At 64.0% G+C, this 24970-nt stretch overlaps 4 protein-coding genes across 54 annotated transcripts in view; 2 read left to right on the plus strand and 2 right to left on the minus strand.

Annotated features, from left to right (window-relative positions):
- The window catches only part of LOC119849376 (zinc finger protein 420-like), a 3142523-nt gene that overhangs the window by 2551879 nt on the left and 565674 nt on the right, over positions 1–24970 (plus strand). The window lies entirely within an intron of this gene.
- LOC119849403 (zinc finger protein 501-like) overlaps positions 1–24970 on the minus strand; it is a 1099011-nt gene that overhangs the window by 396788 nt on the left and 677253 nt on the right. The window lies entirely within an intron of this gene.
- On the plus strand, positions 303–7558 carry LOC119849417 (alpha-2,8-sialyltransferase 8E-like). The gene is made up of 4 exons (XM_043503896.1): positions 303–365; positions 1945–2057; positions 3913–3999; positions 7090–7558. The coding sequence occupies exons 3-4, from the start codon at positions 3929–3931 to the stop codon at positions 7550–7552; spliced, it is 534 nt and encodes a 177-aa protein (XP_043359831.1). The 5' UTR covers positions 303–365; positions 1945–2057; positions 3913–3928; the 3' UTR covers positions 7553–7558.
- On the minus strand, positions 14594–23339 carry ZNHIT1 (zinc finger HIT-type containing 1). Of its 2 annotated transcripts, XM_038386526.2 has the most exons (5): positions 23182–23339; positions 22374–22544; positions 21875–21954; positions 16599–16768; positions 14594–14781 (listed from the first exon to the last, which is right to left on the minus strand). In XM_038386526.2, the coding sequence occupies exons 1-5, from the start codon at positions 23201–23203 to the stop codon at positions 14760–14762; spliced, it is 465 nt and encodes a 154-aa protein (XP_038242454.1). In that variant the 5' UTR covers positions 23204–23339; the 3' UTR covers positions 14594–14759. The 2 variants fall into 2 exon arrangements, with proteins under 2 accessions (XP_038242454.1, XP_038242455.1); XM_038386527.2 differs by lacking the exon at positions 21875–21954.

The raw sequence follows: 24970 nt of genomic DNA on the forward strand, positions 1-24970 counted from the left end.
CACATTACGAGTTTTCAGAGGCGACCTCACAAGCCCGTCTTTGTGCACAGCTGATCACAGCCCTGAACCCTTCCCCGGTTCGCAAGTTCCCAGCAAACGTTTCGTCTTCCTCGAGCCGGCGACAGCTGGAGGCTGGCCTCCAGCTGCGAGTTTGTCAGGCCGCCTGCGGCCTGGCCCGGAGCTGGCAGAGGGGGTGCGGTCGGTGGTGGGGGGACCTTGGGGGGCGCAGTGGAGGTGGAAGTGGGGGGCAGATCAGTGACTCTGTGTCTCCATCCCAGGCTGGACCAGGCCTGGATCCTGAGGCAGCTGAAGCTGGTGCAGAGCTGCCCCTGGGTGCATAACGCCAGCGCCCTGGGCCAGTACAGGTACCCCTCACCCCCAGTGCCCTGCCCCCCTGCTTCCCTCCCCCCACGCTCTGCCCCCCCCTCTCCACCCCGTGCCCTGGCCCCCGATGCTGCCCCAAATACCCCCTTCTCCGCCCCTCCATGCCCTCCCCCAACCCCCCTTGCCTTCTGCCCCCGGCTGCCTCCGACGCCCCCCCCAGCTCCCCTCAACCCCTCTCCCCCGCGCAGGGAGCCTCTGGGGCGCTGCTGTAACGCTTCCACCAACCTGCTGCTGACCCAGGACAACACCCCGCTGGGCTCCCAGATCGTCTACGACGGACAGTGGGCCAAGAAGTATCTGGTGAAGGAGGAGCTGCTGGAGATGCTGCCACAGGTAGGGGGCGCTGGGCTGGCGCCCCACCCCAGAGCTGGCTGCATCTCTGCACTGGGAGGGGGGTACTTAACAAACAGCCCTCCGCGCCCCACCCCAGAGCTGGCTGCATCTCTGCACTGGGAGGGGGGTACTTAACAAACAGCCCCCCACACCCCACCCCAGAGCTGGCTGCATCTCTGCACTGGGAGGGGGGTACTTAACAAACAGCCCTCCGCGCCCCACCCCAGAGCTGGCTGCATCTCTGCACTGGGAGGGGGGTACTTAACAAACAGCCCCCCACACCCACCCCAGAGCTGGCTGCATCTCTGCACTGGGAGGGGGGTACTTAACAAACAGCCCCCCATGCCCCACCCCAGAGCTGGCTGCATCTCTGCACTGGGAAGGGGGTACTTAACAAACAGCCCCCCACACCCCACCCCAGAGCTGGCTGCATCTCTGCACTGGGAGGGGGGTACTTAACAAACAGCCCCCCATGCCCCACCCCAGAGCTGGCTGCATCTCTGCACTGGGAAGGGGGTACTTAACAAACAGCCCCCCACACCCCACCCCAGAGCTGGCTGCATCTCTGCACTGGGAGGGGGGTACTTTACAAACAGCCCCCCACACCCCACCCCAGAGCTGGCTGCATCTCTGCACTGGGAGGGGGGTACTTTACAACAGCCCCCCACACCCCACCCCAGAGCTGGCTGCATCTCTGCACTGGGAAGGGGGTACTTAACAAACAGCCCCCCACACCCCACCCCAGAGCTGGCTGCATCTCTGCACTGGGAGGGGGTACTTAACAAACAGCCCCCCCATGCCCACCCCAGAGCTGGCTGCATCTCTGCACTGGGAAGGGGGGGTACTTAACAAACAGCCCCCCACACCCCCACCCCAGAGCTGGCTGCATCTCTGCACTGGGAGGGGGGGGGTACTTTACAAACAGCCCCCCACACCCCACCCCAGAGCTGGCTGCATCTCTGCACTGGGAGGGGGGGTACTTTACAAACAGCCCCCCATGCCCCACCCCAGAGCTGGCTGCATCTCAGCACTGGGAAGGGGGTACTTTTCCAACAGCCCCCTGCGCCCCACCCCAGAGCTGGCTGCATCTCTGCACTGGGAGGGGGGTACATTACAAGCAGCGCCCCGCACTCCACCCCAGAGCTGGCTGCATCTCTGCACTGGGAGAGGGGGCCCTGTGCATGGGGGGGTCCTGTGCATGGCTGACCCAGCTCCCCTACCCTGCAGAGCTCCCCGTTTCAGGACGCCCCCTACGAGTGCTGCGCCGTGGTGGGGAGCGGGGGGATCCTTCGTAACAGCAGCTGTGGCCCCGAGATCGACCGCGCCCAGTTCGTCATCAGGTAACAGTGGCTGGTGGGGGGCGGGGGGGTGGGGATGGGACCAGGGGCAAGGGGTGCGGAGATCTGGGGCTGGGGCATCGGGGGCAGTGTGGGTGTAGGGTGGGGGTATGAGGGTTCAGGGAGAGTGTGGTGCAGTGGGGGGTTCAGGGAGACTGGGGTGCTATAGGGGGTTTAAGAAGAGTGGGGCACAGTGGGAGGCTCAGGGAGAGTCGGGCGCAGTGGGGGGCTCAGGGAGAGTGGGGTGCTATAGGGGGTAAGGAGAGTGCGGTGAAGAGGGTTCAGGAAGAGTGGGGTGCAGTGGCAGGGGTTCAGGGAGAGTGGGGTGCAGAGGGTTCAGGGAGAGTCGGTCGCGATGGATGTCTCAGGGAGAGTGGGGTGCTAGAGAGGGTTTAAGGAGAGGGGGTGCAGGGGGTTCGGGGGAGTCGGGTGCGGGGGGGGTCTCAGGGAGAGTGGGGTGCTATGGGGGTAAGGAGAGTGGGGTGCAGAGGGTTCAGGGAGAGTCGGGCACGATGGATGTCTCAGGGAGAGTGGGGTGCTAGAGGGGGATTAAGGAGAGGGGGTGCAGGAGGTTCAGGGGGAGTCAGGTGCGGTGGGGGTCTCAGGGAGAGTGGGGTGCTATAGGGGTAAGGAGAGTGGGGTGCAGAGGGTTCAGGAAGAGTGGGGTGCAGTGGCAGGGGTTCAGGGAGAGTGGGATGCAGAGGGTTCAGGGAGAGAGTGGGGCACAGTGGATGTCTCAGGGAGAGTGGGGTGCTAGAGAGGGTTTAAGGAGAGGGGATGCAGGGGGTTCAGGGAGAGTCGGGCGCGGTGGATGTCTCAGGGAGAGTGGGGTGCTATAGGGGTAAGGAGAGTGGGGTGCAGGGGGTTCAGGGAGAGTCGGGCGCGGTGGATGTCTCAGGGAGAGTGGGGTGCTAGAGGGGGTTTAAGGAGAGTGGGGTGCAGGGGGTTCAGGGAGAGTCGGGCGCGGTGGATGTCTCAGGGAGAGTGGGGTGCTAGAGGGGGTTTAAGGAGAGTGGGGTGCAGGGGGTTCAGGGAGAGTCGGGCACGGTGGATGTCTCAGGAAGAGTGGGGGCTAGAGGGGGTTTAAGGAGGAGTGGGGTGCAGGGGGTTCAGGGAGAGTCGGGCACGGTGGATGTCTCAGGGAGAGTGGGGTGCTAGAGAGGGTTTAAGGAGAGGGGATGCAGGGGTTCAGGAGAGTCGGGCGCGGTGGATGTCTCAGGGAGAGTGGGGTGCTATAGGGGTAAGGAGAGTGGGGTGCAGAGGGTTCAGGAAGAGTCGGGCGCGGTGGATGTCTCAGGGAGAGTGGGGTGCTAGAGGGGGTTTAAGGAGAGTAGGGTGCAGGGGGGTTCAGGGAGAGTGGGGTGCTAGAGGAGGTTTAAGGAGAGTGGAGTGAAGGGGGGTTCAGGGAGAGTGGGGTGCAGTGGCAGGGGTGCAGGGGGAGTGGGGCGCATTGGGGGGCTCGGACAGTGGGGAATCGTGTGCGGGGGTCGCGGTGCAGAGCAGGGGGTCGCCCGTTGAGGCAAGGGGGCCATGAGACATAGAAAAGGCCAGGGTGTGGGGAGCAGGACCAGGGGAGGGCAGCATGGGTGGTCGGTGACCCAGCCGTTGGGGGAGGGTAGCCCCCGGCCCCTCCCCTTGTGCCCCCCATGTCCCCCGCAGGAGCCCAGAGCACCGGGTGGCGCAGGAGGGGGCGGGGCCTGGGGGCGTGGGCGGGGCCAGGCTAGGGTTTGGGAGGCCCAGCCTACCCTTGCCTATGATACCCGCCGCCCCTGCAGGGTGGTAAAGACATGGGGAACCCCATGGGGTGGGGGGCACCGGGCTCCCCCGGCAGCTCCCCAGCTCACGCCGCCCCCCCCAGGTTCAACCTGCCCCCCATGGGCTTTGCCGAGGACGTGGGCACCAAATCGAGTGTGGTCACCATGAACCCCAGCATCCTGCACGACCGGTACCGGGGGGCGGGGGGGACGACCCGTGCGGGGGGAAGGGAGCCCTGATGGGAACATGTGAGCGGGGGGTGGGGGAGGGTGAATTGGATCAGAACTGGTGGGGGGGCAGCTGGATTGAGGCCAGCAGGGGGTGGCATGGGTCGTATTGGGGTGCATGGGGAAGCCGGGATCGGAACCGGGCCAACGGATAGTAACCAGTGGGGGGTGGGAGAAACCCAGTTCAGAGTGTGTGAGGGGGAGCAGGGGCTCTCCGGTCGGCCATAGGGTCACCGGGGGATCGGGACAGAGGAGACCCAGCCCCCCAGCTCTCCGGTTGGCCATAGGGTCACCAGGGGATCGGGGTTAGAGGAGGCTCAGCCCCCCAACCCCCCAGCTCTCCGGTCGGCCATAGGGTCACCGGGGGATTGGGACAGAGGAGACCCAGCCCCCCAGCTCTCCGGTTGGCCATAGGGTCACCGGGGGATTGGGACAGAGGAGACCCAGCCCCCCAGCCCCGCAGCTCTCCGGTCGGCCATCGGGTCACCAGGGGATCGGGGTTAGAGGAGGCTCAGCACCCCAGCTCTCCGGTCGGCCATAGGGTCACCGGGGGATCGGGGTTAGAGGAGGCTCAGCCCCCCAGCACCCCAGCTCTCCGGTCAGCCATAGGGTCACCGGGGGATCGGGACAGAGGAGACCCAGCCCCCCAGCTCTCTGGTTGGCCATAGGGTCACCGGGAGATCGGGACAGAGGAGACCCAGCCCCACAGCTCTCCGGTCGGCCATCGGGTCACCAGGGGATCGGGGTTAGAGGAGGCTCAGCCTCCCAGCACCCCAGCTCTCCGGTTGGCCATAGGGTCACCGGGGGATCGGGACAGAGGAGACCCAGCCCCCCAGCTCTCTGGTTGGCCATAGGGTCACCGGGGGATTGGGACAGAGGAGACCCAGCCCCCCATCTCTCTGGTTGGCCATAGGGTCACCGGGGGATTGGGGCAGAGGAGACCCAGCCCCCCAGCTCTCCGGTTGGCCATAGGGTCACCAGGGGATCAGGGTTAGAGGAGGCTCAGCCCCCCAGCCCCCCAGCTCTCCGGTCGGCCATAGGGTCACCGGGGGATCGGGACAGAGGAGACCCAGCCCCCCAGCTCTCTGGTTGGCCATAGGGTCACCGGGAGATCGGGACAGAGGAGACGCAGCCCCACAGCTCTCCGGTCGGCCATCGGGTCACCAGGGGATTGGGGTTAGAGGAGGCTCAGCCCCCCAGCTCTCTGGTTGGCCATAGGGTCACTGGGGGATCGGGACAGAGGAGACCCAGCCCCCCATCTCTCTGGTTGGCCATAGGGTCACCGGGGGATTGGGGCAGAGGAGACCCAGCCCCCCAGCTCTCCGGTCGGCCATAGGGTCACCAGGGGATCGGGGTCAGAGGAGGCTCAGCCCCCGAGCCCCCCAGCTCTCCGGTTGGCCATAGGGTCACCGGGGGATTGGGACAGAGGAGACCCAGCCCCACAGCTCTCCGGTCGGCCATCGGGTCACCAGGGGATCGGGGTTAGAGGAGGCTCAGCCCCCCAGCACCCCAGCTCTCCGGTTGGCCATAGGGTCACCAGGGGATCAGCGTTAGAGGAGACCCAGCCCCCCAGCTCTCTGGTTGGCCATAGGGTCACCGGGGGATCGGGACAGAGGAGACCCAGCCCCCCATCTCTCTGGTTGGCCATAGGGTCACCGGGGGATTGGGGCAGAGGAGACCCAGCCCCCCAGCTCTCCGGTTGGCCATAGGGTCACCAGGGGATCAGGGTTAGAGGAGGCTCAGCCGGCCAGCACCCCAGCTCTCCGGTCGGCCATAGGGTCACCGGGGGATCAGGACAGAGGAGACCCAGCCCCCCATCTCTCTGGTTGGCCATAGGGTCACCGGGGGATTGGGGCAGAGGAGACCCAGCCCCACAGCTCTCCGGTCGGCCATCGGGTCACCAGGGGATCAGCGTTAGAGGAGGCTCAGCCCCCCAGCTCTCTGGTTGGCCATAGGGTCACCGGGGGATCGGGACAGAGGAGACCCAGCCCCCCATCTCTCTGGTTGGCCATAGGGTCACCGGGGGATCGGGACAGAGGAGACCCAGCCCCCCATCTCTCTGGTTGGCCATAGGGTCACCGGGGGATTGGGGCAGAGGAGACCCAGCCCCCCAGCTCTCCGGTCGGCCATAGGGTCACCAGGGGATCGGGGTCAGAGGAGGCTCAGCCCCCGAGCCCCCCAGCTCTCCGGTCGGCCATAGGGTCACCGGGGGATTGGGGCAGAGGAGACCCAGCCCCTCAGCTCTCCGGTTGGCCATAGGGTCACCAGGGGATCAGGGTTAGAGGAGGCTCAGCCCCCCAGCTCTCCGGTCGGCCATAGGGTCACCAGGGGATCAGCGTTAGAGGAGACCCAGCCCCCCAGCTCTCTGGTCGGCCATAGGGTCACCGGGGGATCGGGACAGAGGAGACCCAGCCCCCCAGCTCTCTGGTTGGCCATAGGGTCACCGGGGGATCGGGACAGAGGAGACCCAGCCCCTCAGCTCTCCGGTTGGCCATAGGGTGACCAGGGGATCAGGGTTAGAGGAGGCTCAGCCCCCCAGCACCCCAGCTCTCTGGTTGGCCATAGGGTCACCGGGGGATCGGGGCAGAGGAGACCCAGCCCCCCAGCTCTCCGGTCGGCCATAGGGTCACCGGGGGATTGGGGCAGAGGAGACCCAGCCCCCCAGCTCTCCGGTTGGCCATAGGGTCACCGGGGGATCAGGGTTAGAGGAGGCTCAGCCCCCAGCACCCCAGCTCTCCGGTTGGCCATAGGGTCACCAGGGGATCAGCGTTAGAGGAGACCCAGCCCCCCAGCTCTCTGGTCGGCCATAGGGTCACCGGGGGATCGGGACAGAGGAGACCCAGCCCCCCAGCTCTCCGGTTGGCCATAGGGTCACCGGGGGATCGGGACAGAGGAGACCCAGCCCCCCAGCTCTCCGGTCGGCCATAGGGTCACCGGGGGATCGGGGCAGAGGAGACTGAGCCATGGGACGGCCGTGGGAGGGAACGGGACTGGCGCTGGGGGCTGGGCCGTGCCAGGACAGCAGCTGACGGGGGCGTCTCTCCTGCCCGCAGGTTCAGGGGTCTGAACCGCCGGCGACGCCCCTTCGCGGAGGCGGTGGGCACCTACGGGGCCCCGCTGCTCCTCATCCCGGCCTTCAGCTTCGCCGGCATCAGCGCGGTCTCGTTCCAGGCCCTTTACACCCTGGAGGACTTCGGCTCCCCGGCCCGGGCCCTCTTCATGAACCCCGAGTACCTGGCGCGGCTGGCCGGGCACTGGCGTCGCCGTGGGCTGCGCGCCAACCGCCTCTCCTCGGGCTTCATGCTGGTGAACGCCGCCCTGGAGATGTGCCGGCACCTCACCCTCTACGGCTTCTGGCCCTTCCCCAACGACCCCCAGGGGCGGCCCCTGCCCCACCACTACTACGACAACCAGCCCCCCAAGCCGGGCTTTCACGCCATGCCCGACGAGTTCGCCCGCTACCTGGGCCTGCACCTGCAGGGCGCGCTGCGGCTGCATCTGGGGCGCTGCCGGTGAGGAGGCCGGGGCTTCGCCCCATGGAACGAGGCCGCCCGGCGCGCCACGGCCGGCATGGCTGGAGGGAGGACGTGAAGCTGGCCGGGCCCGGTAGAGCCACCGTCCGCCCTGCTCAAGCCCTGCCTCAGCGTCGACAATCGCCCGGCCCCCGCCAGCCCCCGAGGAAGGCCAGCTTTCGACAACTTCACGGACCTAGATGTTGCCGGGACCCGCCGCATTCCCACCCAGCGCAAGAGCCTCCCGGCGTCGGTGGCCTCCGCTGCTGGGTTCCCCTTTCCTCACCCCGGTTACCCACCAAGTGCCCCCACCCCGTGGCTGGGGCCACGCTCCAGGGCCACCGGCAGCGAGCGGGACTGATCCGCACCCCGCAATTGCCCGCCATCCTCGGCGTTCCTTGGCTGGTCGCCCAAGGCTCCCGCCTCCAGTGGGGACCAGGCACGGCGGCTGACTTCAAAGGCAGATACCGGCCTGTCCCTCGCCCCTCCGTCCACGCTGGCTATGCCGGAGAAATATCGAGACCGTGCTGACGTCTTTGAGAAAAGGAGATGGAGGTCTCGCCGCCGGTTGGGATCGTCCATCAGCCGGTAGCGCCCGGGACTCCTGTTCCCTTTCCCGGGTTTCCTCCCTCTCGGGCCGCGTCAGGAATACCCCTGTGAGCGCAGAGACGGGCTTTATTCCTCCTTCGGCCTCTCCGGGGCGGGCGTTTCCCTGACCGAACACGATGGGGCCCGGCACCCGGGCTGATGACTGGAGGTTGCAGGGCCGGACCCTTTGAAATCGCCACCCTTCGCTGAGGGCGGCGAGGTTTCGGCGGCTCCGTCGCGCGGCGGGAAGAGCGGCGCCCGGCCCCCACCGGCTGCAGCAAGAGGGGATCGAGGTTTCACGTGTCTCAATCCGTACAGCCGGCCGTGGTGACGGCGAAGCGTAACCTTCCGAGGCCCCGACACTCGTCCGTGGCTACGCGGCTCCCGGGGAAGAAAGGCCGTTGGCAGCAGTTACCGCCGGCGGACGGCGGGACACGAAAACGGGCGTTTTTGGAGCGCTTCGGCCAGCGGCGAATAGGCAGGAGAGGTGAGAGAAAGGGGACGGGGTCGGTGGAGCATCACACAGGTCTTCAATCAGGTCCAGCTTTGATTGCGAGGCGGGTTTAAAAGCTGCGATTGGTTCGATCAGGGAAGGCGTAAAGGGGACTGGTGGGCCAGTATGTCAATGATGCGGATTGAAGAAAGAACCAATCAGAAGAGGCTACAAATCTGGCTCTAAGGCAGGGAGCCGGGGGGCTGCCAGGCTTTGTCACAGAGCCTTGGGTCTGATTCGGGAGCGGGACGATTGCCACTCGCTGATGAAGGGTCTGGGGAGACTTCACTTGGCAAGAGCATTTCTTCAGCTGGGCCCTCGTGGAGACGACAGTCTGCTTCGCGTCAGGGAAGGTGACAAGCAAGCCCGGCTAGAAACCCGCCGGGGGAGAGGGTACCCCAGTTCGGAGCGTGTGAGGGGGTACGGGGGCTCTCTGGTTGGCCAGAGAGTCCCCAGGGGACGGCTCTGCTCTGAACTACGCCTCTGGGTCTTCCTGAGTCTTGACTCCGGCTCGACTGCCTTCCGACCTCCAGGCCTGGCTACCCCGTGGCTCTGAGCATTAGCCGCCACTGCCCACACCCCAGTCGTGTCCCTGACCAGCCAGGGGGTCCTGTGTGCAATAAGCCACCCACCCCTCAATACCAGCCCACTCTCCCCAGATCCTGGAGATAGAAAACATCCAGTGGTGAGCGTTAGACATTCGTTAGTTGGCCTCTTTTCAAGGCTAGTCAATGAATGCAGGTCATTAAAAGCTGTTCGTTCGTTGGCCTCCGTTAATTGCTATTTAATTATTGCCGTTTGGTCACGGTAATAAGTCACCATCTGCGGATTGCCATTCCATGATCCTAGTTCGTTAGTCAACCTTCCCTAATTGACACCTGCGGATTGCTATTCCATGATCCTAGTTCGTTAGTCAACCTTCCCTAATTGACACTGCGGATTGCTATTTAACAAAGGCCGTTGGTTACTGGAGGACAGGGGAAGGGTCACGGGATGGCTCCCTGTTGTGTTCACTCCCTCTGGGGCACCTGGCCCTGGCCGCTGTCGGCAGACAGGACACGGGGCTAGACGGACCTTTGGCCTGAGCCAGTCTGGCCGCTCTGATGTTCTTAAGTAGCAAGTCGTCATCGGTATGTCCCGCATAACGACGCTTCTGTAATTGCTCTTTATTAGGAATGATTTGTTAATTGCTCTTCATCCATTATGACACTTGCTTTCCTACTCTTGAGGGCTCCGTCATAAATGACGCGTCACCCCCTGTCCCGTGCTTCTCCTTGTGCCGGGGTGACCCGTTAACTCATTCGCCGGCCGTGATGGCCTGTTTGTTGAATCCCGTGTCAGCACCGGGCTTCGGTGGGGTCTGGTCGTGGCCGCTCACCGGGCAGGTTTGATCCCTGGCGTCCTTCACTGCCCGAGTTGCTCCCAAAGCAGCCCCAGGCCCACGGAGGTGCCTTCTCTTTGTGCCAGGAAATTCCATTTGACTTTGGCTGAGGGCAAGTGTAATGACCAGGATGGTCTCGAGCCCTTCCTTGGGCGAGCTGGGGACCGGACTCCAGGACCCTGACAGCTCCCTCTCGTCCTTGGCCCTGTGATACCAGCCTTCTACTGCTGCTGGCGAGCGCAGATTGTCCTGTGTCCCCAGTGGAGGAGCCGGCAGTGGAAAGGGGCAGGGTTGCCATCCCGCTGAGCGTGCACCAGGGGAAGTTGTCACGGTTGCACTTGATTCTTTTAAACGCCCCAGGAAATGCCAAGCTGTGATGGGGCGTCCGCCCCCCACCGGCCTGTAAGGGGTTAAGAGAGCCGTAGGGCAAAGCAGCCAATAGGAGGTGGGGGGGCTGCGAGGAACAGCCAATCAGGGCCTGGCAGAGCCACATAAAAAGAGCTGCAGGGCGGAGCAGGGTCAGTAGCTGCCTGGAGCTCCAAGAAGGAAGATCAGGCTCCTAGCAGGGAGAAGGAGAGCCAGCACCCTGGTCAGAGCAGCGCTGCCAGCAGGGACCGGGGGGGCTAGAGATGGCCCCCGGCTCGCTGCTGAGACTGGCCGGCTGAGGGAAGGGGGAAGAAGGGGCTGAGGCAGCGGGGAGTGGCCCAGGGAAAGGCACTGAGAGGTTGGAAGGGATGCAGCATGTGGCATTTGCAGGGATCCGGAGCAGTGGGTGGGCCCGGGTTCCTCCCGCCACTGAGGAAGGGGCTGGAGGCTTGGACTGCAGCCCTGGCCCCCCGAAGGGGGCAGCGTGGATCGGAGGGCTGTGTCCTGAACGGGACAGGAGGGATGTGGGTCCGGAGGGAGAAGCGATGGCGGGCGACACCGGCGGGCCAGGGAGCGAGTGGGATTAGAGCCTCCGGCCCGGCTGCACCCATGGGAGCCCTGAGTGGGGGATCGCCCGGCTCCGCGGATTGGGCCAACTTGCTCTTGAAGCCAGCCGGAGGCGCAGGGAAGTGTCTGAGCGACAAGGTGATTTTCTGCCCTGCCGTCCTGCGCCCAGCCCTGCCCCTGCTCGCTCCTGCCCTACTCCTCTCCCCAGCGGGCTCCCGCTCCGGGCCTGCCCCCGGCCTCCCCTCCGCTTCCCGCCCTCGCGCCTGGCCTCCGCTGCCCGGTGACCAGTCCCGGCTCCTCAGCCCGGCTCCGGCTTCCCCCGGCTCTGGGACCTGGCAGTCCCCACCCTGGACGCCGGCTCTGCCCACGAGCCCTGACTGCCGCTCTGACTACTAGGCCAGACTGCCTGCATCCCCGTTCCTAACGTCCAGCCCCCTGGGCGGCTGCCTCATCTGAGAGGCCGTGAGGGGAACGGGGGCGTCGTCCTCGCATTCGTATGACCAATAGATGTGCCTCAGTTTCCCCACCTCTGGGCACGAAGGGGTTAATTCCCCCTCCAGGAAAGGAGGCAGCGGAGGGTGGGTGTTAGAAGCACCCCGGGCCGTTTTGACTGGCCTGGAGGCAGCAGCGTGACCTGTCTGCAGACGGACGGGGCCCGCCGGAGAGCCCCGGACGGGACCTGAACGCAGCCCCTGTGACTCGGAGAAAAGCCTGGGAAATTCCCTGCAAAAAACTCCGTTATGGGCGGAAAGGGTCCGGCCCCCTAAGTGCCCTCCAAGCTGCACGACTGCCGCAGCCCCAGGGCAGCCTATGCCCCCAGCTGGAGCCCTCAGCCCCCCACCCCAACCCGCTGTCCCAGCCATGAGCCCCTGCTTCACCCCAAACCCCTCAGCCCAGCCCCACCCGAGAGCCTGAGTCCCCAGCCAGAGCCCTCACCCCCCAATCTGCTGCCCCAGCTCTGAGCCCCTCCTGCACCCCAAACCCTTCATGCCCAGCCCCAACCCGAGAGCCTGCACCCCCAGCCAGAGCCCTCACCCCCCAACCCACTGCCCCAGCTCTGAGCCCCTCCTGTACCCCAAACCCTTCATGCCCAGCCCCACCCGAGAGCCTGCACCCCCAGCCAGAGCCCTCACCCCCCAACCCACTGCCCCAGCCCTGAGCCCCCTTCTGCACCCCAAACCCCTCAGCCCCACCACACATCCCCTCTATATTGGGGCACAAAACAAAATTCATTCCACACACGGACAGAAAAAATTAAAGAGGGGTGTGTGTCCCCCTACCGCCCCCTGCTGGAGGGAACGGGCCCTGCTCCGGGTGTGTGTCTGTGAGGTTTGTTACTCTGTGTGTGAACGGAGCCAAGTGAATTGTTTTCGGTCACTTTTTCATTTGCCAAAACCAGGCCGTTTGTGGGGCCACCAAACCCCTCCGTGGCTGGGAGCTGGAGCCGCGGGCTCGTTCCCGGCCCAAAAAAAAAACCCGGCGAAGAGCCGGGGGGACAAAGCTGACCCCTTCCGCTGGGCCGGTTGCGAAGACCCGAGCGAAGGGTCGACCGCGGTGGGGGGCGTTCGGAAGGGCCCTTGATTTCCCCTTTCCGACCCATCCCACACCCAGTGCCCCCCAGCTGTGCTGGATCCACACGGGCGCTGAGTATTGGCACCATTTTGCGGGGGGGCACAAGCCCCTTGCGCTTGCAGTGCCTGCGAGCGAGCCCGGCTCTGCCCTGAAGAGAGGGCAGGGCCGGGTTCCTCCCGTGCCCGGGGGCACGCCTGCCTCGGGGGGCACGCCTGCCTCGGGAAGGTGTTATTGCAGGTGGGAAGTAAAGGCGGGGGGCCTGATTAGCGCAGACCTGGGTTCCGTTCCTGGCTCAGCCACAAACTGATCTTCCGCTGGTCCCTTCGTGCCTCAGTTTCCCCAGTTATACAGGGGTTTTGCCCACACTGGGAAGGGGCCTGGTAGTGTGTGTGTGTGTGTTTTTGGGGCAGGGGGTGTCACGGCCAAGCAGCTAGGCTCCTCCACAGGGGCTGCAGGGCTAATGGGCTCACAGTGCGGGGGGGGGTCGCGCCCCAGGAGCTGCCCCGCTCCCCAGCGCAGCTTCGGCTCCGAGCGGTCGCTGCTGCTGCCACCAGTGGGGCCCCGCCCGCCCCCCCAGGCAGAGCCGCCAGGGACCGGTGCAGAGACCGGGCCAGTATCACCTGGCACTGAGGGCAGGTGGGGTGAGGTGCCCTGCGGGTTGGGATGCAGGACCCCTGGGTGCTCTCCCTGCTCTGGGAGGGGAGTGGAGTCTAGTGGTCAGAGCAGGGGGACTGCGAACCAGGACTCCTGGGTTCTCTCCCCAGCTCTGGGAGGGTGTCACGGGGTCCCCGGGTGATGCTCTGAAGCTGCTCCCCATGAAGCTGGGCAGGACTTGGGGGGAGTCTCCTCTCAGGGAGCAGCCTGTCTGCAGGACCCACAGCTCACCTGGCTTCCCCCTTCCTGGGTCTGACCCCAGAGCATCCAGCATCCTCTGCCCCTCCAGGCGCTTCCCTGGTGGGGTCCTGGGGGGGCCAGAGGGTCCTGCCCCCCAACTCCGCAGTCAGACAGGACTCAGCCAGCCAGGGAAACAGAAGGTTTATTAGACGGCAGGAACAGGGTCTAACACGGAGCTTGTCGGGGCAGAGAACAGGACCCCTCAGCTGGGTCCATTTTGGGGGGCAGTGAGCCAGACAACCCCGTCTGCACTTCACTCCTCGTCCCCAACCAGCCCCAAACTGAAACTCTCCCCAGCCCCCCCCCCCGCCCCCCAGGCTTTGACCCTGTCCCGGGCCAGGGGGGCACCAGATTCCTTTGATCTCCAGCCCTTTAGCTCTCACCTTGCAGGGGGGCAGGGCCCAGGCCATCAGTGGCCAGGAAACAGGGTGTCGGCCATTCTCGGGGTCCAGACCCCTGCACACACCTGCCTTCTAGGGCTCTGCAACGATCACACCCCCTTATCCCACCCCCTAGAGACTTAAGAACGGCCTAGGGGAAACTGAGGCACCCCCACACTATTCAGAGGAAACATTAAGAACAGTCCCGCTTCCTCACAGAGGGGAGTGGGGTGTAGTGGTTAAAGCAGGGGGGCTGGGAGCAGGACTCCTGGGTTCTCTTCCTGGCTCTGGGAGGAGAGTGAGGTCTAGTGATTAAAGCAGGGGGAAGTGGGATACAGGACTCCTGGGTTCTATCCCCAGCTTGGAGAGGGGTGTGGGGTCCAGGCGTTAGAGCAGGGGGTGGGTGGAAGGGAACTACCAGCCCCCGCCCCCCGTGCTCTAACCCCTAGGCCCCACTCCCTTCCACCCACCCTCACCCAGTTCCTGGGGGTACAGCTGGGCCGTGGGGGGAAGAAGTTACCCAGCAAGGAGAAGAACCCTGGCGCCCTGTGCAGGGCCAATCCTTGCTGTGGGGGATCGCTGACCAGCCCCTTGCTGTGTGCCTCAGTTTCCCCTCCCTCCATGCACGTGTGTGAACTCAGTTCTGGGGGGGTCTGGGGGGAGGCTGTATCTCTGCCCCTCCACTTGGATCTAGGCACCCCCCACCCAATGCACTATGGGGCTGGATACCTAGCCCACCCCAGTGGGCAGAGAGGAAACACACAGGGTCTCGGGGATGGAGTGTTTATTGACAAGCAGGTCTAGGGCAGCTCAGGCCCTGGGCCCCCCAGGATCAGCCCCCCCCTCAGGCAGCAGTATCAGGCCCCCCCAGAACAGCAGGATCAGGGGCGCCACAGGATCAGCCTCCTCCCAGGGCAGCACGATCAGGGTCCCCAAAGGTTGGGGTGAAGATCCAGGATCCCGGGCAGAGCTAAACTGTCCACTTCAGGCACCTGCAAAGAGAGACAGATTGGGGGGCGGGGTAAGATGGGGCCGTCGGCCGAGGCACCCCCAGGATGGGGTGGGGGCAGCAGAGAGACCAGAGGGAATGGGGCTCGGCCTAGGGCAAGAAGTAGCATTATCCGAGAGCCCCCCAAAACCTCTCTCTTGGACCCCACTGCCTGGCAACCCCCTCCCCAGCCCAGGTGCCTCCCTGGAGCTGTGAGGGACTTCCCTGGTCTCCCCGGGGTCAGCAGCTGGGAGGTCCCGGGGAGGCTCAGCGGGTCTCCCTGGGGTCAGCGGCTGGGGGGGGCTCAGCGGGTCTCCCCGGGGTCAGCAGCTGGGGGGTGCCCTGGGAAGGGCTCACCGGGTCTCCCCAGGGTCAGCGGCTGGGGGGTGCCCTGGGGGGGGCTCACTGGGTCGCCCCAGGGTCAGCGGCTGGGGGGGGCCTCATTGGGTCTCCCTGGGGTCAGCGGCTGGGGGGGTTCCCTGGGGAGTGCCCTGGGGAGGGCTCACCAGGTCTCCCGGAAGTCAGCGGCTGGGGGGGGGCCCTCACTGGGTCTCCCTGGGGTCAGCGGCTGGGGGGTCCCCTGGGGGGGGGCCTCACTGGGGTCATCGGCTGGGGGGTCCTGGCAGGGACTCACCGGATCTCCCCGGGGTTAGTGGCTGGGGGGGGGACTCACCGGGTCTCCCTGGGGTCAGCGGCTGGGGGGTCCCCAGGGGGGTCCTGGGGGAGGCTCACTGGGTCGCCCCGGGGTCAGCGGCTGGGGGGGGCCTCACTGGGTCTCCCTGGGGTCAGCGGCTGGGGGGTCCCGGCGGGGACTCACCAGGTCTTCCTGGGGTCAGCGGCTGGGGGTGCCCGGGGGGGGGCTCACTGGGTCTCCCCAGGGTCAGTGGCTGGGGGGTCCCGGGGGAGTGCCCTGGGGGGGGCTCACCGGGTCTCCCCAGGGTCAGTGGCTGGGGAGGCCCCTAGGGGGGCCCCTGGGGGGTCCCGGGGGAGGCTCACCGGGTCTCCCCGGGGTCAGTGGCTGGGGGGTCCCGGGGGAGTGCCCTGGGGGGGCTCACTGGGTCTCCCCGGGGTCAGCGGCTGGGGGGGGGCCGGGGGGGCTCACTGGGTCTCCCCAGGGTCAGTGGCTGGGGGGTCCCGGGGGAGTGCCCTGGGGGGGGCTCACTGGGTCTCCCCGGGGTCAGCGGCTGGGGGGGACCGGGGGGGGCTCACTGGGTCTCCCCAGGGTCAGTGGCTGGGGGGGTCCCGGGGGAGTGCCCTGGGGGGGGATCACCGGGTCTCCCCGGGGTCAGTGGCTGGGAGGTCCCGGGGGAGTGCCCTGGGGGGGGATCACCGGGTCTCCCCGGGGTCAGTGGCTGGGAGGTCCCGGGGGAGTGCCCTGGGGGGGCTCACTGGGTCTCCCCGGGGTCAGCGGCTGGGGGGGGGCCGGGGGGGCTCACTGGGTCTCCCCAGGGTCAGTGGCTGGGGGGTCCCGGGGGAGTGCCCTGGGGGGGGGCTCACTGGGTCTCCCCGGGGTCAGCGGCTGGGGGGGACCGGGGGGGGCTCACTGGGTCTCCCCAGGGTCAGTGGCTGGGGGGTCCCGGGGGAGTGCCCTGGGGGGGGATCACCGGGTCTCCCCGGGGTCAGTGGCTGGGAGGTCCCGGGGGAGTGCCCTGGGGGGGGATCACCGGGTCTCCCCGGGGTCAGTGGCTGGGAGGTCCCGGGGGAGTGCCCTGGGGGGGGATCACCGGGTCTCCCCAGGGTCAGTGGCTGGGGGGTCCCGGGGGAGTGCCCTGGGGGGGGATCACCGGGTCTCCCCGGGGTCAGCAGCTGGGGGGGGCTCACCGGGTCTCCTGGTGGGTGCCCAGACACCGCACGCAGCAGTACCGCGCCCCGCAGCTGACGCAGGTGTAGTGGGACGGGAGGCCGCAGACGGCGCAGAAGTGGCGCTGGGGCAGGCTGGAGGGGGTCGCGCAGGCCGTCAGGTAATTGGGGCCCTCGCTGGTGCTCAGGTTCTGGGGGGCAGGGAGAGCGTGAGTCCCCGCCGGCCCTCCACAGACCCCTGTGGCCCCCCCATGCCACTGCTGTCCCTGCACGCCTCCACCCCACAGACCCTGGTGGCCCCCACACCTCGGCCCCACATCCCCTGCCCACCCCCCACACCTCTGCCCCATAGCCCCTCCCCACAGCCCCTGCTAGCCCCCCCCCCATCTCTGCCCCATGGCCCCTGCCCCACAGCTCCTGGATACACCTCTGCCCCACAGCCTGCACTGGCCCCCCTGTGCCTTCACTTCACCACACCGCCCCACCCCACAGCCCCCACCAGCCCTCCACACCTCCACCTACATCCTGTCCCCAGCACACCCTTACTCCAGCTCACGCTCCACCCAGACCTCCCTGCCCCACAAACACACAGTCCAGGCCAGGCCGGACGCCCCCCAACCCACACACACACTCCCTGTGGGGCTGGGCCAGACACCCCGTGACAAAGCAGGGGGTTTTCTTGTTGTTTTCAATGGTTTGCTTGCAGAGAGTGTGGGACTCAGTTTCCCTGGGTGTTGCTGGTGTAACAGGGTGGTGGGAGAGGCTGTATGTTGTTACAGAGGGTCAGAGACTGGCCTGGAGACCCTGGTGACCAGGCGACCGGCCTGGAGACCCCGGTGACCAGAGACCAGGGGGGAGTATAAAAATATTGCTCGGGCATGCAGGAGTGAAATCAGGAAGGACAAATCTCACCTGGAGTTTCAGCTAGCAAGAGATGTTAAGAGTAACAAGGAGGGTTTCTTCAGGTGTGTTAGCAACAAGAAGAAAGTCAAGGAAAGTGTGGGCCCCTTACTGAACGAGGGAGGCAACCTCGTGACAGAGGATGTGGAAAAAGCTAATGTACTCGATGCTTTTTTTGCCTCTGGCTTCACGAACTAGGTCAGCTCCCAGACTGCTGCACTGGGCAGCACAGCACGGGGAGGTGACCAGCCCTCTGTGGAGAAAGAAGTGGTTTGGGACTATTTAGAAAAGCTGGACGAGCACAAGTCCCTGGGGCCGGATGCGCTGCATCTGAGAGTGCTAAAGGAGTTGGCGGATGTGATTGCAGAGCCATTGGCCATTATCTTTGAAAACTCATGACAATCGGGGGAGATCCCAGACGACTGGAAAAAGGCTAATGTAGTGCCCATCTTTAAAAAAGTGAAGAAGGAGGATCCTGGGAGCTACAGCCCAGTCAGCCTCACCTCAGTCCCTGGAAAAATCCTGGAGCAGGTCCTCAAGGAATCAATTCTGAAGCACTTAGAGGAGAGGAAAGTGATCAGGAACAGTCAGCATGGATTCACCAAGGGCAAGTCATGCCTGACTAATCTAATTGCCTTCTATGACGAGATAACTGGCTCTGTGGATGAGGGGAAAGCAGTGGACGTATTCTTCCTTGACTTTAGCAAAGCTTTTGACACGGTCTCCCACAGCATTCTTGCCAGCAAGTTAAAGAACTATGGGCTGGATGAATGGACTATAAGGTCGATAGAAAGTTAGCTAGATTGTCAGCTCAACGGGGAGTGATGAATGGCTCCATGTCTAGTTGGCAGCCGGTATCAAGCGGAGGGCCCCAAGGGTTGATCCTCGGGCTGGTTTTGTTCAATATCTTCATTAATGATCTGGAGGATGGTGGGGATTGCACCCTCGGCAAGTTCACAGATGACACTAAACTGGGAAGAGAGGTAGATACACTGGAGGGCAGGGATAGGATACAGAGGGCCCTAGACAAATTAGAGGATTGGGCCAAAAGAAATCTGATGAGGTTCAACAAGGACAAGTGCAGAGTCCTGCACTTCGGACGGAACAATCCCAGGCACCGCTACAGCCTAGGGACCGAATGGCTCGGCAGCAGTTCTGCAGAAAAGGACCTAGGGGTTACAGTGGATGAGAAGCTGGATAGGAGTCAACAGTGGGCCCTTGTTGCCCAGAAGGCCAATGACATTTTGGGCTGTATAAGTAGGGGCATTGCCAGCAGATCAAGAGACGTGATCGTTCCCCTCTATTCGACACTGGTGAGGACTCATCTGGAGTACTGTGTCCAGTTTTGGGCCCCACACTACAAGGATGTGGAAAAATTGGAAATCGTCCAGCGGAGGGCAACAAAAATGATTAGGGGGCTGGGGCACATGACTTATGAGGAGAGGCTGAGGGAACTGGGATTGTTTAGTCTGCAGAAGAGAAGAATGAGGGGGGATTTGATAGCTGCTTTCAACTACCTGAAAGGGGGTTCCAAAGAGGATGGATCCAGACTGTTCTCAGTGGTGGCAGATGACGGAACGAGGAGTAATGGTCTCAAGTTGCAGTGGGGAAGGTCTAGGTTGGATATTAGGAAACACTATTTCACTAGGAGGGTGGTGAAGTGCTGGAATGGGTTCCCTAGGGAGGTGGTGGAATCTCCTTCCTCAGAGGTGTATAAGGCCCGGCTTGACAAAGCCCTGGCTGGGGTGATTTAGTTGGGGTTGATTCTGCTTTGAGCAGGGGGTTGCACTAGACGCCTCCCGAGGTCCCTTCCAACCCTGATCTTCTAGGATTCTGTGACTGGCCTGGAGACTGGATTCCCGGTGACCGGACCAGCCAGTTCCAGCCAGAGGGGCCAGAGGACAGAAGAGGGGACCGGGGGCCCTCTGGGGTGAAAAGATCCACAGGGGGGCACCATTATTCCCTCTGAGGGTGGAGAGATCGAGGGGTGGGGGGGCATTATTCCCTCTGGAGGTGGAGAGATCGACAGGGGGGCACCATTATTCCCTCTGGGGGTGGAGGCCCCCGGGGTCCGGAGCAAGTGGCCCAATATCTAAACAAATACTTTGCCTCAGTCTTTAATAAGGCTAAAGAGGATCTTGGGGATAATGGTAGCATGACAAATGGGAAGGAGGATATAGAGGTAGATATTACCATATCTGAGGTAGAAGCGAAACTGAAACAGCTTAATGGGACTAAATCGGGGGGCCCAGATAATCTTCATCCAACAATATTAAAGGAATTGGCACCTGAAATTGCAAGCCCATTAGCAAGAATTTTTAATGAATCTGTAAACTCAGGAGTAGTACCGAATGATTGGAGAATTGCTAACATAGTTCCTATTTTTAAGAAAGGAAAAAAAAGTGATCAGGTTAACTACAGGCCAGTTAGTTTGACATCTGTAGTATGCAAGGTCCTGGAAAAAATTTTGAAGGAGAAATTAGTTAAGGACATTGAAGTCAATGGTAAATGGGACAAAATACAACATGGTTTTACAAAAGGTAGATCGTGCCAAACCAATCTGATCTCCTTTTTTGAAAAGGTAACAGATTTTTTAGATAAAGGAAATGCAGTAGATCTAATTTACCTAGATTTCAGTAAGGCATTTGATACCGTGCCACATGGGGAATTATTAGTTAAATTGGAGAAGATGGGATCAATATGAACATCAAAAGGTGGATAAGGAATTGCTTAAAGGGGAGACTGCAACGGGTCCTACTGAAAGGCGAACTGTCAGGCTGGAGGGAGGTTACCAGTGGAGTTCCTCAGGGATCGGTTTTGGGACCAATCTTATTTAACCTTTTTATTACTGACCTTGGCACAAAAAGTGGGAGTGTGCTAATAAAGTTTGCAGATGATACAAAGCTGGGAGGTATTGCCAATTCGGAGAAGGATCGGGATATTATACAGGAGGATCTGGATTACCTTGTAAACTGGAGTAATAGTAATAGGATGAAATTTAATAGTGAGAAGTGTAAGGTTATGCATTTAGGGATTAATAACAAGAATTTTAGCTATAAGTTGGGGACGCATCAATTAGAAGTAACGGAAGAGGAGAAGGACCTTGGAGTATTGGTTGATCATAGGATGACTATGAGCTGCCAATGTGATATGGCTGTGAAAAAAGCTAATGCGGTTTTGGGATGCATCAGGAGAGGCATTTCCAGTAGGGATAAGGAGGTTTTAGTACCGTTATACAAGGCACTGGTGAGACCTCACCTGGAATACTGTGTGCAGTTCTGGTCTCCCATGTTTAAAAAGGATGAATTCAAACTGGAGCAGGTACAGAGAAGGGCTACTAGGATGATCCGAGGAATGGAAAACTTGTCTTATGAAAGGAGACTCAAGGAGCTTGGCTTGTTTAGCCTAACTAAAAGAAGGTTGAGGGGAGATAGGATTGCTCTCTATAAATATATCAGAGGGATAAATACAGGAGAGGGAGAGGAATTATTTAAGCTCAGCACCAATGTGGACACAAGAACAAATGGGTATAAAGTGGCCACCAGGAAGTTTAGACTTGAAATCAGACGAAGGTTTCTAACCATCAGAGGAGTGAAGTTTTGGAATAGCCTTCCAAGGGAAGCAGTGGGGGCAAAAGATCCATCTGGCTTTAAGATTAAACTCGTAAGTTTATGGAGGGGATGGTATGATGGGATAATGGGATTTTGGTAAGTAATTGATCTTTAAATATTCAGGGTAAATAGGCCAAATCCCCTGAGATGGGATATTAGATGGGTGGGATCTGAGTTACTATAGAAAATTCTTTCCTGGGTATCTGGCTGGTGAATCTTGCCCATATGCTCAGGGTTTAGCTGATTGCCATATTTGGGGTCGGGAAGGAATTTTCCTCCAGGGCAGATTGGAGAGGCCCTGGAGGTTTTTCGCCTTCCTCTGTAGCATGGGGCACGGGTGACTTGAGGGAGGCTTCTCTGCTCCTTGAAGTCTTTAAACCATGATTTGAGGACTTCAATAGCTCAGACATGGGTGAGGTTTTTCATAGGAGTGGGTGGGTGACATTCTGTGGCCTGCGCTGTGCAGGAGGTCGGACTAGATGATCAGAATGGTCCCTTCTGACCTTAGTATCTATGAATCTAAGTGGTCTCCCTGAGGGGGCCCATGGCAAGAGACAGGCGGGCTAAGGCTCGGAGAGGTGTGGGTCCAGGAGGCAGAGGGGCTGAACCCCGGGAGCGAGTGGACCTCCCAGAAGGACTGTTGCACTGAAGGGGGTTCCCCCCGTGGACCGCATGGGGCCAAGAAAAAGCACGAGTCCTTGTGAGTCCGTGACACGGCCCCCCCACACACACACCCCTCTGGGGGCCACCCAGCTCCCCCCACACGCGCCCCAGGGCCGGCTGAACCTGCTCCTCCAGCAGCGCCTGGAAGTTTTTCCGGAAGCGGAGTTTGAAGTGATCTCCCCGGGTCTTCTTCTTCTTCTTCCCTGGGGGGGCAGAGCCGCCATTCGAACCTGCCACGCACACCGCTGCGGCCCAGCCGCGGGGCGGGGGGCCGGGTTCCCAGCTGCCCGGTGGGGCGAGGGCGGGGCTGACGCCCGGCCCCATGGGCACGGGGTCCCTGGGGCCTGGCCCCATATTCATAATTAGGTTGAGAACCACTGGGTCAGAGAGACCCCCACGCCCGGGGCAGAGAAACAGAGACCCCCTCAGAGAGTGAGCCCCCCACCCTCTGTGGTCCGGCCCCCCAGGATACCATTGTGGGCCCCGTCCCCAGGTCGCAAGCCCTACAATCTATCCCCCACAGCAGCCCCCACCCCCGCTCTAACCACTAGCCTCCACTCCCTTCCCAGAGCCGGGGCGAGAACCCAGGCCTCCTGGCAGCACTGGGGGGCCCCGGGCGCACCTGTCTCGGCGTCGTCGTCGAACTGGGGCAGGCGTTTCACCAGCTGGGGCAGATTGGCGTGGGGGTCGTCCTGGAAGTTGTCGTTCTCCAGCGCCTCCAGCTGGCGGTTCAGGCGGCGCTGACGGGTGGCCCGGTCCAGGATGCGCCGCTGGCCCGGGTCCTGGGACCGCACTGGGGGGGGGGGAGCCATGGGTGAGAATCAGCCCCCCACTGGCCACGTGTGTGCCCTGCCCCCGCTGTTCCCCCACCGTGCCCCCGCACGAACCCCACCCTGACCCCCTGCTCCTGCCACTGTCACCCGCCCTGCCCCCCACCGCCCCCCCACGAACCCTGCCCTGCCCCCCACCGTGCCCCCACGAACCCCGCCCTGCCCCCCTGCCCCCCACCGCGCCCCCCACGAACCTGCCCTGCCCCCCACCACGCCCCCCCACGAACCCCGCCCTGACCCCCCGCTCCCGCCCCCCACCGCCCCCCCACGAACCCCACCCTGACCCCCTGCTCCCGCCACTGCCGTCCGCCCTGCCCCCCACGAACCCTACCCTATCCCCCTGCCCCCCACTGCGCCCCCCCACGAACCCCGCCCTGACCCCCCTGCTCCCGCCACTGCTGCCCCCCCGTCCCCCACCGTGCCCCCACGAACCCCACCCTGACCCCCCTGACCCCCACCGCGCCCCCCCACGAACCCCGCCCTTACCCCCCTGCTCCCGCCACTGCCGCCTGCCCTGCCCCCCACGAACCCCGCCCTGACCCCCCCGCTCCCGCCCCCCAACCCCGCCCGGGGGCTTCGCTCCCTGCCCCCCCCCACTACCTGACACCTTCTTCTCCACCATGCTGGGGCCCGGCTGGGAGGAGCCAACGTCACTTCCGGGAGCCGCCCCCCGCCGCCATCTTAGCCGGGGCAGCCCCGCTTCCGCCTCCCCCCGCTAGGCCCCGCCCCCTCAGGGCTGGGGACGGGGGGGGTCTGTTCCTGCCCCCCCCAGCTCCTGTGCGGGAGGGGCCGCCCAGCGCCCCCGGGAGGAAGGGCCGGGGGGGTCCCGTCTACACTGACCTGGCCCAGACCCGCCCAGCGCCCCTCCCCCATAGCCCCCGAGTCCCTGCCCCCCCCACCATCCCCAGGGGTCCCCCCACCCCCGACAGCCCCTGCCAGGGCCCACCCTTGAACTAGCCCGGCCCCCCGGGCAACCCCCCTCCCCCAAGGCTCGTTACAGCCGCGGGCCAGGCGTGGGGGGGGGACGCACCACGCAGCCCCCCCAGCCCAGATCTGTCCCCCCCACCCTCCAGGGCACTTCGGGGCGGCCCCCGAATCTTCCCACCTCCATCCTTGGGGTGGTTGGATTCATATTTTCCCTGGGGCCGGAGCTAGACCCTGACCGAGCCCCGACTCTCCCCGGGGTCCCAGCCCCCCCACGGCGTGCACAAGGGGCGGAGGGTGCAAGCAGGGTCCCCCCCATCCCACCCCAGTCAGCGGGGGCACAGATCTCCTCTGGGGCCGGGGCCGGGGCGGGGGGAGCGAACTCCTCCGGCCCTGGGGCTGCGGGATGCGGTCCAGCTCCTCCAGCCGCCGGGGGGGCCCAGTGTTTCTTGCCGTGCCCCCGAGAGGAGGCGGAGGGGCGCTGACGGGCGTTAGCAGCCCCCCCGACTTCTCCCGGCCCCGCCGAGATCCCGAGGGGGCCGCGTCCCCGCCGACCCGTGCGAAGGCCCTAAGGCCAAGGAATCTGCCCCGGCCGGTCTCGAGCCCGGACCCGTCTTCCCCTGCCCCACATTTCCCAGGGGCCGGGCCACAGTGAACGAGCTGCGGCGCTCCGGGGCTCGTCCGCCCGGCAACGTGGGGGGAGATCCCGGGGCGCCGGAGCGATGGGGGTGACGCCGCCCGGCGCTAGGCCTCGTGAGGGTGATTTCCCGGCTCGGGCGGGAGAGAGACGCCAGACACGCGCCGCGGCCCTGGCCCTAGTGTAGACGAGGCTCTGGCGCAGACGTGCCCCCCCGCCTGCAATCGGCGCACTGACCCCACTAGCCCCCGAGGGGAGGGGCGGTTCACCCGCCTAGCGCTCTCTACTCGGGTCGTTGGGTTGGTGGAACTGTGCCACTGTGGGGGGAGGGATTTTCAACCCCCCTCATGAGAGCCCACTCCTTTCCCAGAGCCAGGAGGAGAACCCAGGAGTCCTGGCTCCCAGCCCCCCCTGTTCTAACCACCAGCCCCCGCTCCCCTCCCAGAGCTGGGGACAGAACCCCGGAGTCCTGGCTCCCAGCCCCCCCTGTTCTAACCACTAGGCCCCGCTCCCCTCCCAGAGCTGGGGACAGAACCCCGGAGTCCTGGCTCCCAGCCCCCCCCTGTTCTAACCACCAGCCCCCGCTCCCCTCCCAGAGCTGGGGACAGAACCCCGGAGTCCTGGCTCCCAGCCCCCCCTGTTCTAACCACCAGCCCCCGCTCCCCTCCCAGAGCTGGGGACAGAACCCAGGAGTCCTGGCTCCCAGCCCCCCCTGTTCTAACCACTAGGCCCCGCTCCCCTCCCAGAGCTGGGGACAGAACCCCGGAGTCCTGGCTCCCAGCCCCCCCGTTGTAACCACTAGCCCCCGCTCCCCTCCCAGAGCTGGGG

This window comes from Dermochelys coriacea, chromosome 28, assembly GCF_009764565.3.
Source record: "Dermochelys coriacea isolate rDerCor1 chromosome 28, rDerCor1.pri.v4, whole genome shotgun sequence".
Classification (NCBI taxonomy): domain Eukaryota; kingdom Metazoa; phylum Chordata; order Testudines; family Dermochelyidae; genus Dermochelys; species Dermochelys coriacea.

Bases quoted from the DNA above. Each gene is read 5' to 3' on its own strand.
- LOC119849417 (XM_043503896.1), top strand. From the start codon at position 3,929: ATGGGCTTTGCCGAGGACGTGGGCACCAAATCGAGTGTGGTCACCATG. The intron at 4,000-7,089 runs GTACCGGGGGGC...TCCTGCCCGCAG, and splicing joins CCCAGCATCCTGCACGACCG to GTTCAGGGGTCTGAACCGCC.
- ZNHIT1 (XM_038386526.2), bottom strand. From the start codon at position 23,203: ATGGTGGAGAAGAAGGTGTCAG. The intron at 16,769-21,874 runs GTTCAGCCGGCC...CCTGCCCCCCAG, and splicing joins AGGCGCTGCTGGAGGAGCAG to AACCTGAGCACCAGCGAGGG. The intron at 14,782-16,598 runs GTGAGCCCCCCC...CTCTCTTTGCAG, and splicing joins GGCACCCACCAGGAGACCCG to GTGCCTGAAGTGGACAGTTT.